The sequence below is a fragment of the Cyprinus carpio genome, chromosome A5 (genome assembly GCF_018340385.1).
Source record: "Cyprinus carpio isolate SPL01 chromosome A5, ASM1834038v1, whole genome shotgun sequence".
Taxonomy (NCBI): Eukaryota; Metazoa; Chordata; class Actinopteri; order Cypriniformes; family Cyprinidae; genus Cyprinus; species Cyprinus carpio.
In genome coordinates, this window is record NC_056576.1 from 5,966,256 (window position 1) to 5,988,152 (window position 21,897).

Genomic DNA, 21,897 nt, shown 5'->3' on the forward strand with positions numbered 1-21,897 from the left:
TTTTTATGAAGCTGGCAAAGTGTTTGAAGAAAAACCTAAAAAAAAACTTTTAAAAAAAGTTACATGAAAAGGATTCATAAATTAAATTCATAAATAAAGGTTGAATATTGTCATGCTGAAACTTCTGTTTTCAGTTTACAGTATATGATTTAAAATGCTTGCACATGTCTGTGTGTCTCTATATATAATAAGAAGAAACGTTTCTTGAGCTGCAAATCAGTATATTAGAATGATTTCTGAAGGATCATGTGACACTGAAGATTGGCGTAATGATGCTGAAAATACAGCTTTGCATCACAGAAATGAATTATATTTTTAAATGTATTACAATAGAAAACAGTTCTTTTAAATTGTAATAATATTTCACAATATTGCTCTTTTAACTGTATTATTAATCAAATAAATGCAGCCTTGGTGAACAACAACAACAACAAATTTTTTTTTTCTTTTTTTAATTATTCCAAGCTATTTTCTGATAATAAATATACACATACTTATGTATATTACTATTTTATAGTTTTTATTAAATAACAAAGACTTTCCTTTTCTGGTTGTTACACATTGTGTTGTCTACTATAAACCCATAATCTATGATATTGTGAAGGTATGCAACAATGTTACAGACAAGAATTGAAAAAAAAAAAAAAATCCCTTCTGCTGTTCCATTTTTACTGCACATTATAGCTACTGATTGTGCTCATTTAACCAGCAGCCATGTAAATGAGAATCACATGCACAATGGAACTGTGACAACACAACAAGATCCCATGGAGAGCTGCTAGGTGTGATTTGGTCCACCCCCTTGTTAACTATTGATGTGTTGCCTTCGTTACTGACTGCCTTCAATATAATCTCAAAGGGAAATGTATTTCGAGGAATAAAAGTGAAAAAAATAGACCATTGGGCTGAATTCCTAGACAGTTAGATCTTTTAGATTATTAGCTCAGCGTCATTCTGACTCACTTAACGATTAGACAGAATCATTTCAGGGTGTTAATAACCATCCAACCAGCAGTTTTCAAATCATCTGTCTTTTATGAGAAGCATTTATGTGGACACCTATAAAATAGGGATTTGACCATTAAAATGAACTATTGGCCATTAGAGAGTCAGGAAATGCCAATATCCTGCACCTCAGATTTTCATTCAGTCTGCATTTAGCCTTTAAGACTTTACATACAGATCTACTTGATATCTATAGGCACAACTTTCATTCACATATGTGACCCTGGAGCACAAAACCAGTCATAAGGGTCAATTTTTCGAAACATTTTTTATACATCACCTGAAAGCTGAATAAATAAGATTTCCTTTGATGTACGGTTTGTTAAGATAGGACAATATTTTGCCGAGATACAACTATTTGAAAATCTGGTATGAGTATTGAAGTATTGAGAAAATCGCCTTTAAAGTTGTTTAAATGAAGGACAATGCATATTACTAATCAAAAATTAAGTTTTAATATATTTACAGTAGGAAATTTACAAAATATGTTCATGGAACATGATCTTTACTCAATATCCTAGTGTTTTTTTGCATTAAAAAAAATAATAATAATAATTTTTACTCATACAATGTTTTTTTGCTATTGTTGAAAATATACCCCAGCAACTTAAGACTTGTTTTGTGCTCCAAGGTCACATATATGCAATGCAATAATGGCATGTCATTGGCTGTTTGTTATAAAGGAGCCCTATGATTGGTTAGGAAAAACTGATAAAGTTTCACAACTAGAACTCTTTTTAGTATTCAGTTTATTTATTTATTTTTGAAGAAATTAATAGATTGTAATATTTCAGTTAGTATGCAACATACCGTATTAGCCAGCAAGTTTATTCAGTAAAGACTTAATTTATGTTACAGAGTTTTCCATTTCAAATTACTGCTGTTCTTTTGAACTTTCTGTTCATCAAAGAATCCTGAAAAGAAACTTTATGATGATTTCCACAAACATATCAAGCAGCACAAAAGTTTTCAACACTGATAAAGCAAAAAATAAAAGACCTCTAACACTAGCTTGCTCCATTCTTTTTCTATTCTATCTGTTTTATTTTTATTTATTATATTATTTAAAAGCCCTTGCTACGTGTACTGCGTTTAAGCTAACTGAGACTTGTTATAGCACTTGTATATCATTGCTCTTTTGTTGATTTTGATTGCTTCCATTGTCCTCATTTGTAAGTCGCTTTGGATAAAAGTGTCTGCCAAATGACTAAATGTAAATGTAAATGATAATAATCAGAAATGTTTCTTTAGCAGCAAATCAGCATATTTGAATGATTTCAGAAGGAGCTGACACTGAAGACTGCTGAAAATTCAGCTTTGCCACACATGAATAAATTACACTTGGCAACATAATCAAATAGAATACACTTATTTTTAATTGTAATAATATTTCAAAATATTGCTGAATATTACTTCTTTCAGAAACATTGGTAAAACAGAATTGGTAAAACTGTAATCCTTTATGTTTAATGCATTATAAAGGTATTCGTGATATAGGTTGCAATGCATTGTATCTTTTCATAAATATTTGTACCCAAAGTTAAAATGAATTATAATATTTGAAGGTTTGTTGTTGTGTATTTTAATGCCAATGTATTTTAAATGCATTATAAAGTGCATTACAAAGCATAATTAATGCATTAGAACTTCTGTAATGTATTATGTATATAAGGGCTTTGAGTGTTACCAAAAAAACCAAAAAAAAAAAACTGACCCCAAACTTTTGAATGATAGTGTGTATAAATAATTGTAATTTAATCAGTTTTATATCTATATTAAAATACTTTAACATTTTTGAGTGATGGCACAAACAAATCAGTGTCTTAAATACTTTGAAACAGACTATTTGATCTGATTCTCAGAAATGAATCAAACTTACTAACTCCAGTCAAAGATGTGGGTTTGATTCTCATTATCTGACAGGTGGTATGTTTGATTTTTTTATGAATGTTGGTTTGAGATGATTTATATTCTATTCTATTCTATTCTATTCTATTCTATTCTATTCTGTTCTGTTCTGTTCTGTTCTGTTCTGTTCTGTTCTGTTCTGTTCTGTTCTTGTGAATATTCAATATTCTAGCAACAGGAAAGTGTGTCCATCATTGAAATGAGCAGGTCTTGCCTGGTTACTCTTATTAACATAATTACAGTCCCTCGACTCAAAGCATCTCATTATAGGCTGTGCAAATTATGCACATGAAGAAGAAAAAAAAAAAAAAAACGCTGGGAAGGTCATTTATAAGCTGGTCACAAAGACGACATGTGACTGTCACTAACCTGTCGTTATAGTTTTTAGCTGTTATTTTTCTTCTGCACAATGCAGTGCATGTTTTTCAAGCCCCAATTTGGGGCATAAAGCTTATCATTGAATGGCTGGGTGAAAATAAATGGCTTTTGCAATCAGTTTCCTCCGTGTTTGGAAGTGCCACTCACGCACACAGCAGAGACAGGAAGTCCCTGTGGCCGCGGTCGTGTAGGTAGTGATATCTCTTTTGAATCGCACTGAGGTCCTGCAGTCGAGTTTTCCTCTTCTGCATCGCACACGCTCTGACATCTGAGACATGTGGAGGCTGCACGGACATCCAGAACAAGCTTCAGATGAGCGTTCCCACACTGCGGAGGAGACAGAGACTCTGGCCCCCATCCACAAATTACACAGCTCCATGTCCAGATATGAAGTCATCCTGGCTCAAGTGTGCAGACGGGAAAGGCAGATTTTGTTAATATGCTCCAAGACAAAAACGGACTATATTTTTTAGGAATCTGGCAGAGTGTCTTGTAAAGAATAAAATAACTTTATGATATTGATAGCAATGAGCGATGGTCCTCATAGTCCTATAAGATATAGTGGCAATACATTTAGTTCAATAACTTGTGCAGACTTTAATCTGGCTTATTTACAATGCATGCATTGAATATATTACCTATCAATATTTTTTGAGAGATCACTTTACCCCTTGCATAATGCATAATCAGTTTGTTAAAAAATGATGAAAATCCATTCATTCATTTTTGTGTCAGCTATCACTTTAAAGCTTAATGGCTACAATTAAATGTCCTTTATTAGGCACTGCATGAAAACGAGTTATTTTTATTTATTGATATTTACTGTATTTTGAGTGTGTTAGTAATTGTTTCTGTGCTATTTTTCGTTTCTGTCCTTGTTTACACTTTAATGTAATGTATTCAAATCAAGGTTATAATTAACTAAAACCATAAAATAGTATATATTTGAGATCAAATAAACCTTAAATTAAATTAAATTAAATTAAATTAAATTAAATTAAATTAAATTAAATTAAATTAAATTAAATTAAATTAAATTAAATTAAATTAAATTAAATACACACAAACTTAAACTTGTTTCTCTGTTTTTTCTTTATTTTAACTTGATGTGCTAAAATTACTACAACTGAAATAAAAATGTATTATATCAATCAATCAATCAAAAACATTAAATATATACATATTTAAAAAAATAGAAATTAATTCAGAATATTAATAATAACCATAATTGTTTCTGAAATGATGGTGGTTTGAAGGGGTTTCCTGCAATGTTTCTGCATTGTCTATTCATTCTTGGAATTACAGTGATTTTTTTTTTTTATTATTATATATTTTGTGTGTTTGTTTTTTCAGAGACGACAGCACTTTTTCCAGACTCAACAGGCAGGCCTTCTTGCCAAGACAAGCATCCATTAGTGCAAAAACATGGGTTCAGGAGGCCTGACATTCAGCTGTTTGGTTTTGTCCACCCTGATGACTCTAAATCATGCCGGCCTGGTAAAGAAGATGATCAGACACCGGCGGGAAGCTCTGACGATTCCCGGAATACACAACGTATCCTTTCCAAGCTCTTCTCAACCGGTCGTTTTTAACCACGTCTACAACATCAAAGTTCCCGGTAGCTCTCTGTGCTCTGTGGATCTGGACTCTCCTGTCGGTTCAGATCTTGAGCAGAAGGATGCGCCATCTGGCTCAGAAGTAACAGACCACACATTAGACAGCGGTAATCAGATCATCTTCACCCATAGCATCAACATCCCCAAGCAGGCGTGTGGCTGTACGGAGGGACTGCCGCACCTGAAGGAGCTCCTGAATCGGCTGGAGATGTTGGAGGGCGAGGTGTCGACGCTCCGAGAGCAATGCGCCACAGAAACCACCTGCTGCAGCGCTCAGGCCACAGGTACATGTTCACTTTCCAGACACTTTGAGATTCTCTTATTGAGGGGGGAAGTTCACAGTATTACGGATAATCATCAAATACTTTCTCCTATTCAGGTTTAATATGCATAAACAAAGATATACATGATATTTATATGTTAATTCCTTCACAAAATGCAAACGCTGTTCTTTTTGAGCATTATGATTACAATATAGCCTAACCAAAGGTGTAAGTTTAAGGACGGGCTGACCAGTGTAAAAGATGGGAAGTCATAATATAATTTGGTAATGGTAATGGAGCAGAAATTACACTCTTGAATCATTAACCTTTTGATTCCCACCCTCCTTTTTGGCAAAGGTCTACAAATGACTTGCTCAAAATAAAATGATTGCAGTTCACAAACCTTTAGTAGTCCTACTACTGACATAATACTGGTCCCCCTTATTTATTTGTTTGTTTTATTTAACCTAAGTAACAGAATTTAAATCATAAAGAAAAAAAAATATTTTGTTTGCTTGTTTAATTTCAGAGACAGAATTTATTTGTTTGTTTGTTAATCCTCAGAGTCATAATTAATTCAAATTATAAATAAAAATAGTTGTTTGTTTGTGTAACATCAGAGACAGAATTAAAATCATAAAGACAATTATTTTTTTGTTATGTGTTTAACCTCAAAGACAGAATTACTTTAAACCATAAAGATATTTATTTTGTCCATCCATCCTTAGAGACACAATTAATCTAAATCATAAACAAAAGTGTTATTTATTTACTTATTCATTAATTAATTAATTCATTCACATTTAGAGACATAATTAACAAATCATAAATAAAAGTGTTTTATTTGATTTATTTAACCTCAGAGATATTAATAATATAAATCATAATGAAAAATTTTATTTATTTATTTTCTCAGATATATAATTGATTTAAATGATGAATAAAAAGTACTGAAATCCGATATGTCTAATGTTAATGTCTAATGTGACTTAAGATAGGGCTGTAGTACTCGAATCCGGACTCAAGACATTTTTCTATCCTCTCTGACTTGTTGGTGTTTGCACTCAGACTTGTCTCGGACTTGGTCATTGGACTCGCCAAATGTTCTCGCTGGTCTCGACCGAGTCCAGCAACATGCTTTTTTTCTCCTTCAAAACTAAAACAATATTTGCATGTCGCACCTGAAAACGTCCTTTTTTCCAAAGCACTCTGTAGCCTGTGCGCTATGCTTGCGCTCCCGTGGCGTCTTCCGTTGCTAGGCAACCATGACCTGCTCTCCATGAAGATGCAGAAGTTTCAGCAAAGAATAAATGGATTTCCAGCACTAATAATCCCTTGCAGTAGCTCTGCTAATAAATTCATTTAAAAAATGACTATCCTTGTACAGCTATGATCAGCTGTTTCTCCATCTTGGCTTAGTTTTCAATTTTGTTACGGGAAATAATGAAGCTGATTCGTTGATTCTTGTCACATGACCAGCATTGCACTTGCTGCATTCTGAAAAATTTTGATGTTTCTAATTTAATTTTCTACCTGTTAGATTGTGTTTTATTAACGTCTACACCTACATAGCCTTAAACCTACCCTTTACAATAATGAAATTCTAATTAATGTTGTACAGTATTACAAATTAGGCTGTATATATGTGCTCATGCCCAGTAGTGCCAAACGTATCCCTTCAAGCTTTAACCGTGCGCATGCATCATATCCCGAGCTTTGCGTGTGTGTGCGCTGCGCCAAGGCATCAGTCATATTTATTTTTGACCACAGACATGATGTCAGCAAACAGCAGCATTATATGTAATCGTGTAACACCTTGTACAGCTGGTCATGACCCTTTTAAAGTCTAATAATGTTTTCATGCTTATTCTTTATTGTGTGTTTTTCATTTTTTTTGGTTGTTTTTTTTTTTGAATGAGCACGTTTAACTTCTTACTTGTCCTGATTCTGTAGGTGCTGTAGGAACGAAGCCCTACTGCAGCGGCCGTGGAAACTACAGCACGGAGACCTGCGGCTGTATATGTGAGCCCGGGTGGAAGGGCCCCAACTGCACCGTTCCCGACTGTCCCGGAGACTGCAACGACCAGGGCCGCTGTATTAACGGAAAGTGTGAGTGTTTCAATGGCTTTGCGGGCGAGGACTGTAGCATGGAGACCTGCCTGGTTGACTGCGGTGAGAACGGGCGGTGCATTAATGGAGCATGTGTTTGCAATGAAGGCTTCTCCGGGGACGATTGCACGGAGACAGATTGTCTCAACAACTGTTTGGGACGCGGCCGCTGCGTTGAAAGCGAGTGTGTCTGCGATGAGCCCTGGACTGGATTCGATTGCTCCGAGCTCATCTGTCCGCATGACTGCTATGACCGCGGGCGATGTGACAACGGGACTTGTTATTGCGATAAAGGCTACACCGGAGAGGACTGCGGGGCGCTCGCTTGTTCAAACGATTGCTCAGGACGAGGTTTTTGTATTGACAGCCGATGTGAATGTGACGCTGGTTACTCCGGCGAGGATTGTTCCAGCTTGACCTGTCCGAATGACTGCAACCAAAGAGGGCGCTGTTTCAATGGCGTGTGCATTTGTGAAACGGGTTATTTCGGAGAGGACTGCGGGAAGCTCTCCTGCCCAAATAACTGCAACAGTAGAGGGCGCTGCATTGATGGTCATTGCAAATGTAATGTCGGATTCCAAGGTCATGATTGTTCGGAGTTTAGCTGCCCCAATGATTGTAACAAACGGGGTCGCTGTTTTAACGGCCAGTGCGTTTGTGAAGAGGGATTCGGTGGCGAGGACTGCAGCATCAAAACCTGCCTGTCAGACTGCTATGGCCGAGGCCAGTGTGTGGAAGGGAAGTGCATTTGCTTTGCGAACTTCGCCGGCGAAGACTGCAGTGAATTGAGCTGCCCGAGCAACTGCCTCAACCGTGGACGTTGCATCGCGGGGCAATGTGTTTGCGACGAAGGCTTCACCGGAGAGGACTGTGGTCAGAGAAAGTGTCCCAATGACTGCCTCAGCCGCGGACGCTGCGTGGAGGGACAGTGTGTTTGCCAGGAGGGTTTTGAGGGCCTGGACTGCTCCGTTGCCACCTGTCCTGGAAACTGCAATAACCGTGGGCGCTGCGTCAGTGGGAAATGTGTGTGTGATGAGGGATTTGTTGGTGATGCCTGTGAAGAAAGAAGCTGTCCGAATGACTGCAATGGTGCGGGGCAATGTGTGGACGGCCGCTGTGTATGCGATGAAGGCTACATTGGCGAGGATTGCTCAGAAGGTAAGTGTCAGTTAAATTCTATATACAATAATACATATACTATCATTTATATACTATATGTTAATATTTTGAACTTGTTTATATTTTCATATATTCCATTTTCATTTTAGTTAAAGTTTAAGTAATTTTATTGTGTTTTTTTTTTTACCTTTTCTAAATAATTTTGTATCATTTCGGCGTGTCTTTATCATTTTTATTCATTTTTATTTAAGTTATAGTTGTTATTTTCTGAGTTTTTAAAATAAAAAAAATTTATTTAACTTGTTGTGCAGTAAAATAAATGTTCATTGAAATAAGATATAACAAAAACTTAAAAATGTAAGTTCTCATTTTAATTTAGTTTAACTTGATGTACTAAAATAACTAAAACTGAAATAAAAATTAATAAAAACTATATAGCCATATTAAAAAAAAGCCTACTAAAAATGACAAAACACACAACAAAATTACTAAAACTTCACCTAAAATCCAACTGAAAGTGGAATGAATAGTATAGTATATGAATAGTATCTCTGTAATACTAAAATAACACTGGTTAGTGTTATTTTAGTAGTTAAACTAAATAAAAGTTAAACTTGAAGTTAAACTAAATAAAAATGAAAAATGCTGCCTTCACAACTAATGAGTTTACCAAGTAAAAAAAAATAAATAAATAAATGGATTTTGTAATGTTTATATAAAATGGTGATTTCTTTGGTCAGTATAATTATAATAATAACCCTGCAAAGCATTAGTTCTTAATCAGTGCTGGTGATGCAAACACTTTTTTTCAAGTGTTAGTCAGAAGATTTGCATTTCTTTGTTTTAATGGATTTAAATTAGAGAAATAATTCAGCCAAAAATTAAAGTACTGTGGCTCTCGTTTTATTTAAAACCTTTCTTTCTTCCATTGAATACAAAAAGAGACGTTATGTAGAATGTTTACACACTTTTCTATACAACTCAGTGTTGTTGAACATCAAAAGTGACAGAAAAGCACCATAAAAGCAGCCCATAAGACTCACAAATAACTTACTGATGATATACACTACCACTCAAAAAGCTTGGGGTCAGGATTATGAAATTAAAGAAATGTATACTTTTATTCAGCAAAAGTGAAAGTGATGTCACAAAAGATTTCTATTTCAAACAAATACTGTTCTTTTAAACTTTCTATTCATCAAAGTATCCAGAAAAAAAAATCAATGTGTCATGGTTTTCACAAAAGTATGAAGCAGCACAACAATGATAATAATTATAAATGTTTCTTGAGCAGCAAATCGGTATATCAGAATGATTTCTGAAGGATCAGGTGACACTGAAGAATGGAGTAATGATGCTGAAAATTCAGCTTTGATCACAGAAATACATCATATTTTAAGATATATTCAGGTAGAAAACAGTTCTTTTAAACTTTAATGATATTTCACAATATTGTCATTTTTATGTATTTTGATCAAATAAATGCAGCCTTAGTGAGCAGAAGAGACTTCTTTCAAAAACATAAAAAAAAATCTACTACATAGCGCACTATTTTAGATCAATCTTTTTGCACAGAAAAGTGCTGAACATGCTTGATTTATTAATACTTTTTTTCTTTGACAGCAAACTCACACCATATGTGTGCCTGAGAAATCCATTAGCTTTATATAGAGGACTATTAGTGGTGAAGGTCAACGCAGACAACAATTAAAGTCATGTCAAAAGGTCCAAAAACTGCCACTAAAAAGAAACCAAAGTTAATATACTTAGTGTAGCTCAATTCAAACCTCTCAGCAGTTTGATTGGATGTTTCCCAGTCACCACAGTGGAGACATGGACAATTTTCCTACTATTTGGCACAAAAGATCATTCACTCTCTCAACATCTGAGATGTAAATGACCCTTAATATCTTTCCCAGTCTCACCACCGGAAGACCTGACCATTACGGATGTGACCACGGAGAAGGTGAACCTCACATGGAAGAACGAGATGCTGGTGACGGAGTATTTGGTTACATACGTCCCGACGTCACCAGGCGGCCTGCAGTTGGACTTCAGCGTGCCTGGAGATCGTACATCTGCTACCGTCTCTGAGCTGGAGCCAGGAATCGAGTATCTCATCAACGTTTATGCCATCCTCAACAACAAGAAGAGCGTTCCTGTCAGCGCCAGAGTGGCCACATGTATGTTCACACACCCTGATCAATAAAAAAAAAAAAACACTGAATCCTGTGGCTCAGTGGTAGAGCATTGCATTAGCAGCGCAAAAGGTTGTGGGTTTGATTCCCAGGGAACACATGTTAGGTCAAAAAATGTTAGCCTGAATGCACTGTAAGTCGCTTTGGACAAAATGTCTGCTAAATGCGTAAATGTAAATGAATCCCTAAAACAAGATAAATTCACCTGAGAGACAAAATTGCTTGAGACAAAAATCTTAATTAAGAGAAAATGTATCTCATATTTTGTCTTTGTTAGATTGTTCATGTTTTTCATTTATTTAAGGGTAAATCTTATGAATCATGTTAAGAAAATAGCCCAGTCATAATTCACTCTAAAATCAAAAGACAAAAAAAATAAGTAAATTAATAATTTTTTATTTTGTAATTTTTTAATATGACAGTTTCCAACCAGTTCCCATCACTATAATATCAAAATAGTCTCATTCTTATATTGTCATTACTATGTAATTATACATTTTTAGTAAAATAGTTTTTAGTAAAATATTTTTGTACCATGATAGTATTTATTGTAGTTTGTATTTTCAGTGTCATTAACGTCACCAAACAGGTTTCCTAAACACAACCTGTCTTTTCTGTCATTTAGCTTTTTCTGTTATTTAAAGTTCTTGTATTATAGGACAAGTCTAGAACAATCTTGCATTAACTACTAAGCTACACCACTCCAAATTAGTTTGCAAAACTCATTAAATGTTTTATTTGAAGAAAAATGGAAAGCACAGACAATGATTGAACAGGTGAACAGTCTTATATTCCATATGCAAAACTGTCCAAACAGCATTAGGATCTAATCCACCGAGCCACTTCACATTTGCTCAGGTAAAGCTTGAATATTCAGCTACTGAATAGTGCTAATAAACTTGAATGAATATCATGATACACTACTAAGAAACCAGTGCTTTTCCCTGCAGATCTACCGCAGCCCAAGGGCCTGAAGTTTAAATCCATCAGTGATACGTCTGTGGAGGTTTTGTGGGACCAGCTGAACTTTCCATTCGACGGCTGGGAGCTCATCTTTCGTAACAAGGTTAGTTTCACGGAAGATGATGTTGAAGGCAATAATCTAGGCAAAAAATGAGAGAATCCAGACGCATCTGTAGACACTGCTGCACATCACAAAAATCCACAAAATACTATTTTGTTAATTGTTTAGAACTCATATCTAACTTAAAGACAAAATCTTCCAAAAATAAGATTTTAATCCAATGCGGGTTCGTCAAAATCAGATTTGATCAGACAATAATCTAGCCTATAATACAATAAAACATTCTTTATGAGTTTTTGTCATCTTCTCCAATGCAAAACATCAGAATTCTTTAAAAACAAGATAATTTCACCCGAGAGGCAAAACTGCATATGCATAAGATTCTTTTCATGTTTTTTTCATTTGTTAAAAAGTAAATATGAACCTATTTATTTATTTATTTATCAAACCAAACCAAAGAATTTGGGTCAGAATATACACTATATTATACACATAATGTACTATATATATATATATATATTATTTAAATTTAAATTAAATAATATATAAATTTAAATAATATATATATATATATATATATATATAGTACATTATGTGTATAATATAGTGTATATTCTGACCCAAATTCTTTGGTTTGACCCAAATTCTTTTATATATATATATATATCTTGTTCATTTGTTTAAAGTGTGAAGTGTTTAAATATGAACGTTATTGTAGAAAACATTTTAAGAAATAAAAATCTATGTTTAGAAAATTACGTTTGCATATATTTTTGGCCAGTTAATTTATTATTATTATTATTATTATTATTATTATTATTATTATTATTATTATTATTATTATTATTATTATTATTATTATTATTATCAGGGTGTTGTAATTCTATAAAAATTTTATAATTTTTTTATATTTAGTTTTTTTTTTATTAATTATTTTAATAATTAGATATGTATTTACTTATTTTGCTCTTCAGACTTCCAAAAAAACGGCAAGAATTTAAGACAAAATGTATTTTTGATGCCTTACTAGGCAAAGGAATTTAGTTCAGTTTCATTACATTATAAAAACATCTTCCGAGGACATGGAAGCAATTGAGAGCCATATTTATGAAGTGCTATAAAGCAAAGTGCAAGAAACGTGTTGAAATACCCTAGATGATAAATACATGAAGCACTCTCATCAGTTTAACAACAGACAGTAAAACTAAGAGTAAAAATGTATCAGCTGCTCAACCTTTAGGTCAACAGATTTACTGCGGCAAAATGTTCAAACGGTGGTTTATTCCTAAACGAGGTCCTAGGTACCAGGGTTATATGGTCATGCTTCTTGTTTCATAGACTCTCTCTCTCATATTTAAAACAGAGTAATGGATAATTTAATCACTGTTCATAATGATATGAAGGGGCATTTTCTCCATTTGAGTCAGAGCTGCAGGCGGCCATGAGCTCATACACTCTTTTAAGGAGCCATTAAAAAGAACCATCCTTGAACCATAAAGTCTCCATTAAGACTCACTTTAATGGTGCTCCAGAAATGCCAGATGTTTGAACTTATTGCTCACTTTCAGTGCTGCTGTTGTTTCATGCCACCAGCATTTAGGAAACTAATAACATTTAAATGCATGACACGTTTTCCCTGTCATATCATGACTCTAGTAATGGGGATATAAATATAGACGCTGAGAAACTGTTATTGGAATTTTGTGACTTTTAGTACATGAATATTAACTTTGATTTCATCTAGATCAATGGTTTTCAAAGTTTTTGACCCCAAGGATTTAAAAAATATGTTTTACTCACAATTTTTTCTCAATAAAATATTTCATAACTCGGCAAAACTAAAAAAAAAAAAAAAAAAAAAAAGTTTTAGAATTTTCAAGATTTTATTAATTTATAAATAGATTTTTTTTTTTTTTTTTTTTATCAGATTTTAAGATTTTTTATCTGTATTTTTTAGTTTATTTATTTATTTAACACATTTATTTATTTGTTTATGGTGATGCCTTTAGATCAGTTTCATTAACTTGTAAAGTGTCTATTACTTAGCTTTGACGTCATCTCAGTGGTTCTCAACTTTTTTGCAAATAACAGTTTGATTATATTTTAGATATATTGATATATGAATATTTTAGAACTTGGCATAATTACAAAAATGTATAAAAATGCCCATGGAGTTATACATTTGTATTAATTTGTATGCCTTTTTTATGTCTAAAAATCATGTTTTGAAAATTAGACTATACTGTACCTCTTATATCCAGTTTGAATGAAAACAAGAGATATCTAGATTTTGAGTTGTTTTGCTTATTTTAGTGCTTGTTTTGTCTTATTTTAAATCATCTTAAGTTTCTAAGGCCCTCTGGTTGTAAACCACTGATCTATACAGTATATTCTCCTAAATATGTTTCAGGTTTTGCAAAAATAACTAAGATTAAATCAAGCTAAATGCATGTTTTTTCTGTCTTCTCAATAACAGAAAGAAGAAAACGGGAAGATCGTGAACAATCTGACACCTTCCCAGACCAACTTTAAGCAACCTGGACTCGGCCCCGGCCAGGAATATGAAGTCACTTTGTCCGTCATTAAGAACAACACCAGAGGACCCGAAACCAGCTCCACTGTAGTAACAAGTAATACACCTTCTCTAAAGTAAACCTTCCCTCTTGTTTATCGTCTGTGTCATGATCCCATTTAAATGTTGCAGTAAATGTTGAAGGCGCTGCTTTTGGTCCATCCGGTAATTGACTGGATTGATCTACATCTGCTACACGGCTCTAAAGTGTCTGAGGTTGAGGGTGAAACAAGCTCAGCAGTAAAGAATGTGAAGGCCTTTTGTTTGGAAAGCCCAAGAAGAATAGGGGCCATCGTTTAACCTTATGAAATATCCAGCGTGGGCTGGCCAACAGGGCTTTAACAGCCCAATTCAGTGCTTAACCGTGAGAAATTCAGACAATCCATGTGTCTGGCTTGACATTTATAGCCTCTGCACACATGAGATTCATGATATCAACCAATAAGTCATTTTTAGTTTCAAAAGGCCCTTGATTACTGACAGTAGTTAGTGTATTTTCCTATTTTAGGGGAAAAAGTGCTCAGATTTCTAGATTTGGAAACATCCATCAGAAATTTGTGCTTCCTGGTGCATTAAATCTTATTTACTGCATGAAAGAATTTTGTAGACATTGACTGACTTTAAAAGACCTAATCAAGTTCAGAAGTGGGGTTTGCCAAGTCAAGCATCACTATGATTTTTGCTCAAACTGAGAGTTATTAATTTGAATAAACCCTTAACACTAAATATCAAACTACAGCATTTGCACATTCACAACACATGGCTTTCTTCTTAATGTCGTTCTAGTGTAGGAGTTTTCTAAATTAATGACTATATGCCTGAGGTTAGTAATCTGCATAAAACACGCCAAAATAATCTTAATATTAGGGCTTTTTTTAAGGATTATTATAGGTGCTTAATTATTAATAATGGTTTGTGTTATTATCAGTGTTGAAAACAGCGCTGCTTAATATTTATGTAGAAACCATGATGCAGTTGTGTTCAGGATTCTCTGGTGAATAAAAAAAGTTCAAAAGAGCAGCATTTATTTGAAAAAGAAATCTTTTGCTACATTATAAATGTTTTTACTCTTTTGATCAGTTTAATGCGTCCTTGCTGAATTAAAGTATTATTTATTTTGCCCCCAAACATTTGAATGATAGTGTGTGTATATATTATATATATATATATATATATATATATATATATTATATATATACACACACACACACACAACACACACACACACACACACACACACACACACACACACACATATCATTCTAATATGGTGATTTGCTGCTCAAGACAAATTTCTTATTATCAGTGTTAGAAATGTTTCTTGCCGCTTAATATTTTAGTGGAAACTGTGATACAGAATCAATTATACATCCTCACCTTGTATTGTCCCTTACTGTAACACTGCAACTACGGGACCCAAATGAAACCTGTATATATTAAGACAACATTATTTGAACTGACTGTAATTATAAGTATAATCATGTATCCCTCCTCTTGCTGTAGGAATCGATTCTCCGGGGCAGATTGATGTTGGTGATGTGACAGACCGGTCTGCAGTGATCTCCTGGTCCAGGCCCGGGGCTCAGGTGGACGGGTTCAGGGTGTCGTACGGGCCGAGCACAGACCTGTTAGTCCATCGAGATGTCGACCTCCTGGCCACAGACACGCAGTACAGCCTGGAGGACCTGGAACCAGACACTGAATACAGAGTGTCTCTCAGTTCAAAGAGGGGAGACGTGACCAGCGAGCCCGTCTTTAAGAGCTTCACCACGGGTATGAACGCTCTACAGACTAAATATTTAGCTTTCTGGGAGTTTCTCACAGAGATGAACTCAAACCAGTGTTTTAATGAGGTGTGATGGTTTTCTGTGTGTGCCAGGTCTGGATGGCCCCACTGACCTCAAAGCTGTTGATCAGACTGACAACAGCATCACACTGGAATGGAAAAACAGCCGTTCATCCATTGACGGATACCGTATCAAGTACGGCCCGATCGCAGGAGGTGCTCATGGTGAAGACATGTTCCCTAGAAGAGCTGGAGACACAACATGGGCCACAATTACAGGTAAAGCGATGCTCCTGCAATGAGAAAAATGTTAAGCATTGCACTTTATTTGCTAATTGCAGTGCAAAAAATTTTTTCTTCCTCATTATTTTTGTTTTGTTTTCCAGTACAAATACCTAAACAGTCTTAAATTAAGACACATTTACATGAAGCAAAATTACTTGAGACAATAAGTCTTGTTTTGTAATAAATAAAATTAAGTGACTTTATGCTTAAAAAAATAAATAAAAAAAAAAAATCTGTCAGTGAGATCAGAAAAATAATCTTAATTCAAAGGGGGAAAAAAGATTACATCGCTTACTCCATCCGATACAGAATTTTTTTTCTGGACAAAAATATTTTAAATACATGTTTAAACAGTGAAGCTAAATAAATATTTTTCAAATTGAAAATATATTTAGTTTCAACCTTCATATACAAAAATATATTTCATAATGTATTTCAGGGGCAAGAAATATAATAATGTTAATTTTATGTTATATATAATATATCTAAAATAATAGTTATTTTTTTAATATATTATAATATCGTATTTTTTTACATTGTAAAGTATGTTCCATTCTGATTTTTATTTAATATGTATTTTATTTTTATGTTCACATGTATTATACACAAGTTTTTCTTCAAATGTGACCAATGTAAATATATTTTCTTGGACTGATATGTGGAGGGCAAAATATATTTTTCAGTGCTTTTTACAAATATATTTATATTTTTTATATAATTTTAAATATATTATATATATATATATATATATATATATATATATATATATATATAGAATATATATATATATATATATATATATATATATATATAGATTGTTTTTCTTGTTTTAAGCACTTCATTTTGATCAATCTTGTCAGAAAATGAGACTTATCTATATTAAGTAATTTTCCTTCTCAAATAAATGAATCTTAAGACTTTTTAGATACATGTAATGGAAAACATACATGATATACATGATATGAAAGTATCACCACAAGACAATATGTGTTAACATGAGACTAGTGTCGTCTGTCTCTATAAAAGGATAATTTGGACAACTTCATGGTTTAAAAACAACAGCAACAAATTTTTAAGAAAGAACTAATATAAGTGCTTGAACAAAAATACCAGTTGCACATTTCTGTTTTTAAACTCGTCAGAAATCCATGCAGATATGCATTATAGGTCCATTAGTGTAAACATGATTTTTGTTTGCCACTGATAAAGGAGTAAAAGTATTCACATAGAGATGTCATAATACAGAAATGTTCCCCTCGTTCTCTGCTTGAAAATGCATCAGTTTAGTGTTTCATCTGCTGCATTAATGGATATGGTGTGCTGTAGGCCTGAAGCCTGGAACGGAGTATGGCATTGGAGTCACAGCCGTTCAGAATGAAAGAGAGAGTGAGCCAGCGACCACCAACGCACTGACCGGTGAGACCAGCTCTCTTTATATCAGCTACACACATTACTGTGCAAAAGTTTGGGATTGCTATGGTTTTTGTTTTTTGTTTTGTTTTGAAATTAAGAATTGTATTCAGCAAGAATGCATTAAATTGATCAGAAATGACAGGAAAAGCATTTACACTATTACAAAAGATCTCTATTTCAAAGAAATTTTGTTCTTTTGAATTTTCTATACATACTGTTTTCAGCATTGATAATAATAATAATAGATGTTTCTTGAGCAGCAAATCACTGTAGAATGATTTCTGAAGGATCATGTGACACTGAAGACTGGAGTAATGATGCTGAAAATTCAGCTGCACATCACAGGAATTGCGTATATATATAAATATTTTTGATCAAATAAATGCATCCTTGGTAAACACACTGCTACGTATATATATACTGTATATATACATACATACATACATACATGCTTATTTATTTATTTATTTATTCCCTAAGTACTTTTTTCTTGTTCTAATATTTTGTCTTGTTCTAAGTATATTCTAAGTATTTTTGTATTGTTTACCAGTGCAAATATCTAAACATTCTTTAAAAAAATGTTACATTTACTTGACAATCAAAATGGTGTAAGACATTAAGTCTTGTTTTCTAAAAAAAAATAAATAAATAAATACAAACTATCAAAATTAAGTTTATAAAATATTTGCCAATGGGATAAAAATAGAAAAATAAAAATTATTTCAAAAGCAAAACATGTTTTCAACTTTAACTCACTTAATTTTGATACATTTTTCGGAAAACAAGACTTAATATCTTAAGTCATCTTCTCCAGTAAATTTATCTTTATTTAAAGGGATAGTTCACCCAAAAATTGAGAATTTTGTCATCATTTACTCACCCTCAGGTTGTCCCAAACCTGTGTGAGTTTCTTCTGTTGAACATAAAAGAAGATATTTGGAATAATGCTGGTAACCAAATGGTTGCTGGTAGCCATTGACCTCTATAGTATCTATTTCCAAACTTTGGAAGTCAGTGGGTACTGGCAATTGTGTGGTTACCAACATTCTTCAAAATATGTGTTCAAAATTTTACATATATATATATATATATATATATATATATATATATATATATATATATATATATATATATATATATATATATATATATATAAATAACAATCAACTTTAAATAAGCATGCTATTTTTGCTTATGAAGATGCTTACCAAAAGTTGTACTGAGAACAATAAGATGAATATAACTATTTTAAAACCATTTAAAGAGATTTTAAAGAGAATTTACACAGATATTTGAATTCTGTCCTCATCTGACATTCTTCCATAGATCATGTTCACGCTGCTCTTTTTGTGTAGTGAACGCAGTGACCAAAAGTACTATAAAAACATCATCCAAACCAACTTCTTTTATGGTGTTTTTGGAAGCTTGACAAAATCTGACTCACATTCATTATATGAAGCACCGCAGAAATTCTCCTAAAACCTCCTAAAAAAGACACACAGGTTTGGAATGACATGAAAGTGAATAGATGATAACAGATTAGTCTGTATCTCTTCAGTCTTTTTGATTTCATGAATGCTGATGCCATCACAGTTTCCCGGCATGAATGTGTCTTTTGTGCTGTCATTTTGAACCTCCACCCACATAGATCTGGATCCTCCACGAGACTTGGAAGTGCGAGACTCCACCGAAACCACCCTGGAACTGGTCTGGAAGAGGCCCAGGGCCAAGGTCTCCACCTACAGGCTAGCGTTTGTCTCTGCCGACGGCCGAAGGGAAGAAGTCGAGCTGCCTGCTACCACAACTGCATACACCTTGAGCGGCTTGAGCCCTGGCATGCGCTACACCGTCACCCTCGTGGCAGAACGCGGACGGAGGAGAAGTGCTCCTGCCACCGTCACCGCATCCACAGGTGAGAGATTACTATGAAAAAGCAGATTTTGTTTGCTGTAGTGCAACATGATAATGTCATTGTTCTGCTTTCAGGTGTGGACAACAAAGATTGTGTTGTGAAAATGATCATGACTAACTTTTATATGCATTTTTTCCCAAATATTTATTGAAAATAATCAGTTTTGGATCTGAAACATTCTCTATGCAAGAACGTGAATTGCTTATAGTATTGAAACATAAGGTGGATGAAATTATAAAACACAAGGAAACGTTATTGTCTTTGCCAGTATAATGCAACAGCACATGTTAAATGAAAATATACTCACCCTCAGGCCATCACACTACACGTGTGACATTACATGTCTTGCTCAGCAATGGATCCTCTACAGTGAATGGGTGCCGTCAGAATGAGAGTCCAAACAGCTGAAAAAAACATCATAATAATCCACAAGTAATCCACACCACTCCATTCCATCAGTTAATATCTTGTGAAGCCAAAAACTGCATGTTTGTAAGAAGTAAGAGTCCTCTTGTATTGATTTCTCCCATAAAAAAGTCATCTCATCTGAATCAGGAGAGAAATATGCACAGATCAAGCACCGTTTACAAGCGGAAACAGTCCAAAATATTTCTAAACAAATTTATTGGTGGATTTCGATGTGAGAGGACAACAGGGGATAGACTTTTTCACTGGAGGAAGCACTATTATGGATTGTGGAGGTGACGTTTAAATTTACCTCTTAATCATGTTTCTTACAAACATGCAGCTTTTGTGTTTTAAAGTTGTTATGTGTTGGACTTGGGTTTTTTTCTTACAAAGACATCGTTTGGCTTCACAAGATGTTAACTGATGGTGTGGTCTCATTCTGACGGCACCCATTCACTGCAGAGGATCCATTGCTTATCAAGTGATGGAATGCTACATTTCTCCAAATCTGTTCTGATGAACGAATAAACTATTAGTAGGTTCAGCAGATCTCCATACTTGTAGTGCATTGGCCAAGTATTCACGTCTGCGTTTGTGTGCTTCAGTAAAGTATGTTTCTGGTCCACACTGTGTCCAAACCAGCTGCAACACCATAAAACCAACAAAGAACAGAAGCTCTTTTATGTAAATCTGAGTTTCTGGAAAGCCCCACCCACAATGCAATCTCATTGGTGAAAATTATGTATAATAAACATCAGATATGTTCCGATTAGCTGTAACTGTGTGGATTCTGACTTTCTGGAAACTTGTATTGTGTTGCACCTGGTAAAGGAACAATGTGAGGGTTTTTGCTGATAAACCAAGCAAACCATCTGTCTAGAAGATGATATTCAGTCATAATTGGTCTTGAATAAGGGAATTTTCATGTGTTATCATGCCGTGTCATCTGTTGTTCCCAAGTGTCATGTGTTTTTGTCTTTTTCTTGTAGCATCTTTCACTTTTTATCTAGCGAACACATTTCCTGAGCTCGGTTCACCCAAAGGCACCGACGACAATGTCATTAGCTTCGTGTCTCTCGACAACTCAGAGATCCCGTTCTCTGGGAGCAGATACAAGGATCCCACTGGCACCTTGACCGTGTCTAATGTCACATCCGATGGATTTGATCTTGCGTGGGAGTCACATAAACACATTGGCTATGATAGTTACACTGTAGAACTTAAAGATTCCTCAGGGAAGTGGAAGGAGGAGGTTCATCTCCATGGGGAGGTGAATGACACTAGAATCCGTGGCCTAAAGGCTTCCACAGAGTACCAAGTAAGGCTTTATGGAATATCCAATAACCAAAGATCTTCACTACTTGAAGCAGTTGCAGTTACAGGTATAAACCTTCTTTTGGGTTTCAAGTCATCTATTAGATTTAGTGCCATTGCAACTTAAAAAAATCTAAAACATTTTTGTTTCATAGGTTTAAGTATATGGAATGACACAGATTTTGCATGACATAAGAAATGCAACTGCTCCCATATGTCATATGGTAGAGCACAAACATGCATGATGATACATAAGTATATGGATGTGTATTTGGGCTGGGTGATTATTATATATATATATATATATATATATATATACTATTTATATATATATATATATATTATATATATATATAATACAGGCACGGTGCAAAGGTAGGGCTCAACCTGTGCAGAGCACATGCCCTTTTGCCCTTACACTCCGGGAAGTGCCCTTTTTTTGGTTGGTGTTTTTTTTTTTTTTTTTAATCCAATGCTATTGGTCACCCTTTACGTCCTGTCTGTCCTGCACCTTTTTACTCCAAATATTTAGCAAATGAAGTTCTTAAAACGAGCCTTGTGTAAATCTTATTCGATCCTCAAAGCTG

General features: G+C 34.2%; 1 protein-coding gene across 2 annotated transcripts in view; it reads left to right on the forward strand.

Moving 5' to 3' along the window:
* LOC109066126 (tenascin-like) overlaps positions 1–21,897 on the forward strand; it is a 60,330-nt gene that overhangs the window by 10,881 nt on the left and 27,552 nt on the right. For both annotated transcript variants that reach the window (XM_042752098.1, XM_042752092.1), the window contains exons 2-10: positions 4,645–5,191; positions 7,124–8,437; positions 10,318–10,581; positions 11,547–11,662; positions 14,097–14,250; positions 15,696–15,965; positions 16,072–16,257; positions 17,590–17,679; positions 19,325–19,588. In XM_042752098.1, coding sequence (XP_042608032.1) covers positions 4,717–5,191; positions 7,124–8,437; positions 10,318–10,581; positions 11,547–11,662; positions 14,097–14,250; positions 15,696–15,965; positions 16,072–16,257; positions 17,590–17,679; positions 19,325–19,588 — 3,133 coding nt within the window. In that variant the 5' untranslated portion in view covers positions 4,645–4,716. The remainder of the gene's footprint in view (positions 1–4,644; positions 5,192–7,123; positions 8,438–10,317; positions 10,582–11,546; positions 11,663–14,096; positions 14,251–15,695; positions 15,966–16,071; positions 16,258–17,589; positions 17,680–19,324; positions 19,589–21,897) is intronic.